The sequence below is a fragment of the Quercus lobata genome, chromosome 8, assembly GCF_001633185.2.
Source record: "Quercus lobata isolate SW786 chromosome 8, ValleyOak3.0 Primary Assembly, whole genome shotgun sequence".
NCBI classification, from domain to species: domain Eukaryota; kingdom Viridiplantae; phylum Streptophyta; class Magnoliopsida; order Fagales; family Fagaceae; genus Quercus; species Quercus lobata.
Window position 1 is genome coordinate 40,726,489 of NC_044911.1, and position 7,359 is coordinate 40,733,847.

At 36.2% G+C, this 7,359-nt stretch overlaps 1 protein-coding gene across 1 annotated transcript; it reads right to left on the bottom strand.

The window, feature by feature from the left end:
• Positions 1-3,660: 3,660 nt before the first annotated feature.
• LOC115957639 (fasciclin-like arabinogalactan protein 13) lies at positions 3,661-4,663 on the bottom strand. The gene has a single exon (XM_031075932.1). It carries the CDS (start codon positions 4,581-4,583, stop codon positions 3,849-3,851), a length of 735 nt encoding a protein of 244 aa, XP_030931792.1. The 5' UTR covers positions 4,584-4,663; the 3' UTR covers positions 3,661-3,848.
• Between the last annotated feature and the right edge of the window lie 2,696 nt (positions 4,664-7,359).

Consider the following 7,359-nt stretch of genomic DNA (forward strand, 5'->3'; position numbering starts at 1 on the left):
GGGCATCTTTCTCTGTGAACCTAATTACAAGATTGTCGATTCGTGGCATTTTTGGGATGAAGCCCGTCAGCTGGATATTCTGCACCATCCGTAGGTAGGTTTTTCGTGCCTTCTTGGATGAACTGGCAGTTGTGGTTCTCCTTACGATCATCCTTATGTCTCCTAGGGGGGCCTAGGATGATCGTTTTCATTCCGAGTAGCTTGTTCCTGTGGTGGGTCCATTCTCTCCTTGCTAATGAACCTTTGTAGCTTTCCTTGCCTAATGAAAGCTTCTATCTACTGCTTTAGGTCGTAACAATCGAACGTATCATGACTGTGAACACGGTGGAAATGACAGTACTTGTCCCTAGACCTCTTTCTAGGATCTCCCTTTAGCTTGTTTGGGAATGTCAAGGCTCCCTTGTCCTTGATCTGCATTAGGACTTGGTTGATCGGGGCAAGTAGCTGGGTGAAACTTGTGAGCCTTCCAATGGGGGGTTTGGAGCACTTGTCCTCTTGATGGTCTCCGGTCTTAGCCATCTTCCATCCCTTATCTTGCCGACCATCTTCTGGTCTCTCCCTCTTCCTAGGCTTCACTTCTGGGGCCAACAATGTGTCTTCTGTGTTCATGTACTTGGTGGCCCTGTAAAGTACATCTAACGTGGTTTTTGGGTTGTTTTTGTTTAATGAAAACAAGAACTTACCCTTCTGTAACCCATTGGTAAATGCAGCAACTAGTATCTTGTTGTCAACCTCATTAATCGAGAAGGCCTCCTTATTAAAATTGGTTATGTAGGATCTTAGTTTTCTTCCTCCTGCTGCTTGATGTTCATTAAGCATGTAGTGGATTTCTTATACCTGTGCCCCCTATAAAATGCTAAACAAATTGCATGCTCAGTTCCTTGAAGGTACCGATAGAGTTGGGCGTCAGCCTCCTGAACCATACCCTCGCAGGACCTTTCAGCATAGTTGGGAAAGCCCGACACATGATTTCGTCTGCCACGACTTGCAAGTGCATAAGGGTTTTGAAAGATTCCAAATGATGACCTATCGTAGGTTTCTACCTGTGGCATGCAGAACTTTGGTGGGAGGGGAATGAAGTGATGGGTGTAGCAAAAGGCGAGTCCGTCCGATGGACTAGCTCGTCAAGGTTGCTTGATACTCGTCCTCTAAGGGCATTCATCATGAAGTCTATCATTTCTTTCATCATCTGCATCTCCGCGACCATGTGCGGTGGAATAGTATTTGCGGTGGATCGACAGCTTGTATCCTGTTGCTCTTGTCTGCTTGGGGTGTTGCTGCCTTACGGCCCCTCCTGGTTCCTCCTCTCAGCACTGGTACCTTCTTGGTCTTCCTCTTAGGTGTTAAATGCTGCGTTCTTTTGGTGTAGTTGCTCTTTTAGGTCATGATTTTGCTTAGTGAGGTGTTCTATTGCTGCAGCGAGAGTTTGAACCTGTCTCTCAAGGGCGGTGGAGCACGGTTCATCCCTTTGATGGTTATTTGTGGTTGCCATAGAATGAGTAAGTACCATGCAACTTTTTGCTTGGGAAGTGGTAGTATGGCTTACTTCCAATCGACCTTTCCCACAGACTACGCCAACTGATGATGCTGAAAATCGTCAGTAAGCTGCACAGTCCTCACATGATCTAGACAAAACCTGTACAATACAGAAATAGAAGAAGACCTTACAGAGAGTATTGGTGTGATTTCGGTCAAATATCCTCCGAAAGTTAAGTTAGAGAACTTTTTCACAACTCTAGAGTGTCAGAGTTGAGGTAAATTATGCGTACCTTATTTATGAGGGCTTGGTGGTTTTTATAGTAGTGTAGAACCAACTCCTGTTTCTTGGGCAGAAAGACCTTTCCTTATAGAAAAGATTCTAATAAATGTACGTATTTTGTGGAATTCTTTCCATATAGGGTCTCCATTGACCGGGGGTTATCGTAGGGCACAAGGTATTTCCATTTAGAATTCCTTGGAGTTCACTTAAGCCATATTGGTGCCATGTGGCCTCAGTATCCGTCGACCTCGGGCCCATGTACCTAGAATCCATTCGTATAGGGGGACCATCCGTCACGTGATCTATCCATCCAATACCTCAATTCGTAGTCTAATTTTTGATAACCCATTGATTTTGTACCGTTAGGTTTATTTGAACGGATCCATTAACCTTAATTTTTATCCTCTTCATTAGTCTTTGTAATTGATTAGGAAGAATTTTTGTTATCTTTTATTTTACTTTATTAAAATTCAACACAACTGTGTAATTATCATTAAAATATATATCTTCACTCCCCATTGTCCCACAACTCACTTCCACTACCTCACACTTAATTGTTTTTTTATTGTTTATACTTTACTGCTCACTTAATTGTCTTTTTATGAGATTTAAGATCAACAAATTACTAATTTTTTTTGTTAGACTTGCTATGTTTTTTCCCCAAAATTTTAAATCAAATTGGTTTGTTATTGGATTTTTTTTCTTTTTGTTTAAAAATGTCAAGATGAAGGTTTGTGTTGAATTATTTTATTATTGGGCTTCTTTTAAAGGGTTCAAATTTTTATTTTAGGATGGTCATAACCAAAAGATTATTATATAGTTTTGTCTTCTTTCCTCATCCTTAAATGTGTTGTAACGTCGTGTTTGGCAGGCTCGTTATTATTGTTGTTTATTTTTTTTTTTTTTTTTTTTTTTTTTTTTTTTTTTTTTTTTTTTTTTTTTTTTTTTAAATGGATAATTGTCTCACATTGTTTAAGAGAGTGTGTTGTGTATAGCATAACTTACCCTTCACTTAAAAGTTACCATGACTTTTGAGTGGGATTTTTAGTGTACTTTTGTGTTAGAACCATTTTCTGTCTCCCTTTTGTGTGTATATGTTTGTTTCAAAAAAAAAAAAAAAAAATTGTCCAATAGATTGAACCCCCCTAATGTCAATGTGGAGCCACCACTAGGTGAAAATCGAGCATTGCTTCAGAGAGGCTATCAGAGTGGCAGATTCTCTTGCTAAATATGGATGTTCACAAGTAGAACATTTTATTGTATTTTCCCAGCCTCTTCCTATTGTATTAGAGGCTTTGCTTTCAGATTGTAATTCGGTGCCTACTCCCCGGTCTATTCGAGCTTCCCCTTTAGCTTTGTTTAATAGACTCTCTTATTACCACAAAAAAAGAAAGATCCATTTTTGCTTAATTTTAGAATGAGATCTTTTTTTCCCGGGTATAAATTCAAGTATTTAACAATTACAATAGGAGATAGAAGTTTTGACTTTAGATGTCTCCATTAAAAACATCATATATATATATATATATATATATATAAAAGATGCCAGTTAAGCTATAAAGTTCTTGTTAGAATAAGAAGTTGAGAATTTTGAAAAGTGATTTCAAGTCTTAAAAAATGATTTTAGAAATAAGTTTATATTACTATTTTTGACTTTTAAAGTTTGTGCTTATTTTTCATTTCGATGTCTTCGTTTTGAGAATTTTCATTTTGGTGTATCAAATTTGATTATTTTTTCTCTATGTTCATAAGTAATTGGGCTATTAAAAAACTAAACTAATACTAAACTTTAATCAAATAAGTAGATCTAAAATCACTTTTTAATTTGTATGGATGGATCACCAAACACAATGTTTTTAATCAAGTAGGTAAACCAATACCCAATATCGATCATTCTTCGAAACCAAAAAGTGGAAACATATGACAACAAACTCACGTTACAATTAAAAAAATGCAAAAAACAAAAGCCAAAAAAAAAAAATAAAAAAAGAGAGAGAGAAAGAAATAGAAATAACATGAATGTAGATATACATGGTAATTCCAAATTAAACCAAAAAAAAAGAAAAAGAGACATTCCCAACACTTATTCTCAAGAGAAAGCCCCCATGCAAGCCAACCCTAGCCCAAGAGTCAAACCCAAACCTAACACGTTTCTCCCTCCTGCACTTGTACCAGGGGAAGGTGCTGAGGTGTTTGTTGAATTATTCGAGCTGCTTGATGGGGCTTTCGCCTCTGTTGGAGATGAAGCTGGAGACTTAGCTCCAAACAATTCCTCAGGCAACAATACCTTGTCCACTTGGTAAACCGCCAATGGAGGTTGTTGCCTTAGTGCATTGTTGATTTGTGTCGAATCGATCCCTGTTGATACATTCACTTGGTTGCCTTGGCCTGTAAAGTTAAGCCCCCAATTGCCATTTGCGCCTGAGGCTTGGGTAGGAACTGGATTGCTAACCGTTAGGAGATTAGTTAGGCTGTAGTATTTAGGTGTAATATGGTATTGAATAAGTAAGACTTTGTTCTGGTTTGTGAGGCCATTTAAGGCACCAGATGGGAGGTTGTTGAAGGCATTGTCAGTGGGTGCAAAGACAGACAGGCCTTGAGCAGAGTTGTTGAGCTGGTTCGCGATTTGGGTGTCTGTTTGGGTCTCCTGGAGGAGGCGAATTAAGGTACTGTATTGGCCATTTTTTTCGAGGATTGCTGTGAGGTTGAGAGGGCCTGACGGAGATGGTGCTGGGGCTGAGGTTTGGGCTTGAGTTTGAAGTGAGAGGAGGAGAAGTTGGATATTGAGGGTAATGAGAATGAGAGATAGAGGTGTCGAAGCCATAATGCTGGTTGAAGAGGTTGTGGACTTGTGGTAGAGACTAAAAGCTAGGGGATTTATGGGATTAGATGTATAGGGTGTGGCTTTGTTGGAATGAGCTGGCTGTGGACTTGATTTATGCCCAAAAATACCATAGAAAACTAGGGAATATATTTGATTTTTTAATGAAAAGGAAAAGAAAATGAGATATATAATTAAACCATATATTTTTGTGTTGCCTTGAACATAACCCACATTTGTTTAACTTAGTTTGCGTTTGATTAGCAACGCGTCTACGTTGAAGCTGACATTTGTGTTTTTTGGGCTGGTTCCTTGGCATTGTTAATGGACCAATCAAAACACAAAAACACATGAACAATAACAAGTGAATGGTGTTTTACTTTTAAAAAAATATTTTGCTACAATGTTTTCAACAATAAGTTTTCAATTTTTAGCAAATAAACGGTATCCAAGTAGATCCTTAATTAGTTGTTAATAGTCCACTAATATGTAATCAAATTCAAATGAATTTTTATTAATATACAATGCAATTTGGTTGTTGAATTATTTGATGCGGCATAGTGTGAGTGTGTTCCAATTCCTCTTCGTTGTATTGGAAAAGTTGGTAGATCTATTTGGGTAGAAACCGACACTAATATCATTAATTAGCTGGGATGGTATATATTATATATTATGGGAAAGATTTATTTCACTTTTCTCCTTCTAAAGTGGTGTCCAGAGTTTTCGAGTACCAAATTATATTCTTTCATCCTACGATATCAAGTAATTATAAAGAGTAATTCCTTGAAAATAATCTTAAAATGTTAATTAAAGCCTGTTTAGTAGAGTTGTTAAATAACCTATTTTCAGTTTTTAAATAATATTAAACACTTTTTCATTCACATGTATTTAAAAAAATTACAAACAATATTATTCAAACTTCTCTATCAAACGGGCTTAAGAGTTTTTTTTTTTTTTTTTTTTGAATTTCTACTCTAGCCTAATTTAAGTGTATATGTTTGTGAAACTCCCTCCTAAAGACTTGAATCCCAATCTTTGTCTCCACACCCCATAAGTACTTAGACTCGTAGAGTGACCATCGCACCAAGAGTTTTAAACTGAGATCTGTCTGAGAGAATATTATACCATAAAACATCTTATCTAGAGTTGTATGCATATATGGTTGCTGTTTTTGAACTGACATGCTTTTATGTTATCACCAAAAACGAAAATAAATATTAAAACCGTACAAGTTGACCAATCGACGTTACAATTTTCTATTGATCCTGTCACCCACTTGCTGTAATATATCTTGGCTGAATTGGCAAACTGTGGGTTCTTGAATCTTATCATAGTTTACTTGACAAGTCATAGTTTTGTAAAAACCAGTCTCAATTAATCTTTATCATAGAGTGAGCTCTAGCCTATTAGCTTGTGATTAACAGATGCATAAATCAGTTGGGTGTATGAGAAAGCTTGCAGTCCTTGATAATGGCATGTCAAGGTTATTCTCAACTTTTTTCCATTGAACCCAAGTCGACTGTAGAATCTGATAAGAATCCAATCCCAACTCGATTTCAATGGAACAGAAATTTGGCCAGATTAGGCTAGACTTGAACCCCACATACCCACACAAATTCGAAGTCACATTACCTAATCTACATATTTTAATCGAAGTCGGACAAACATAAGGTATATATCCTCAATTTGGCAGCCTGGCTTAACTTGTCATGTGGAATATTGGCGAGCACCCCCAACAACTATGTTGTTGTCCCTACACATATATTCTATTATTCTAAAACGATGCAAAATTATAGAACCATAACGTGTTAGAAAGATGTTCTTGTAAGTCCCATTTTGTTGTTTGTCCCATCTAATTAAACTGTGTAATTAGTTCTTGTATTATTGTCAAATGTGGACCCTTCTGATAGTTCCATCAACATCATTGATGCAAACCCATTTATGCTTTGATGAGGAGAACATTCGGAAAAAAAATAACCGAGCTATTATATTATGGCTCATCTAATCTGTGCAAGTTAGCGCAAAGTATTTATCATTTGTACGCTAGATATAATTATTAATTTCCCCTTAGCGTGGAAAGAACCAATGATATGCTATATGTATGCAAGGTTGTTTATGCAGTGGCAATTAGCTTTATGTCCATGTCCTATATTAATGAGGAGACCTAAACAAACCCATAAATTATAGGGTTTGTTGGTATGTCCTAATTTTGACAGATAATATATGTCTCTAAAATAATGTCTCCCAGTATCATTCTGATGCCTCCCAAGTCCCTACCCCCCTAACCCCCAAAAAATATATTTCACAAAAAAGCTACTTAATTTAGAGATTTGAAAATCTGTGACCGGCCACTGAATAATATCTAAAACGTTTAAAATGATCCAATATGATTATTTACTGGTGTGAAAAAGCATCACTAACCGTATAATTAAGAAGTTTTTACGCAATTATTGCTTCGGAATAGTTTACTTATAAATAAAGTTTTCCTTCAAATTAATTAGTTTGAAATCTATTTTAACTATTGTGTGACGTTTTCTATGATTATCTACGTGTATCTTTGGTTTTTTTTTTTTTATTTTTTTATTTTTTTATTTTTTTAGAATACTAAGAGTATGCTTGGTATGCTATAATAACTCCTGTAATAGAATAATTATTCATGTGTAATACCAATTCGGTCATTTGGTTGCATCTTTATTACATAGATTAGTATTACATTGGAATAACTATTCTTTAAATTGAAGAATAGCTATTCCTCTTTAAAATAGATGTAATAGCTATT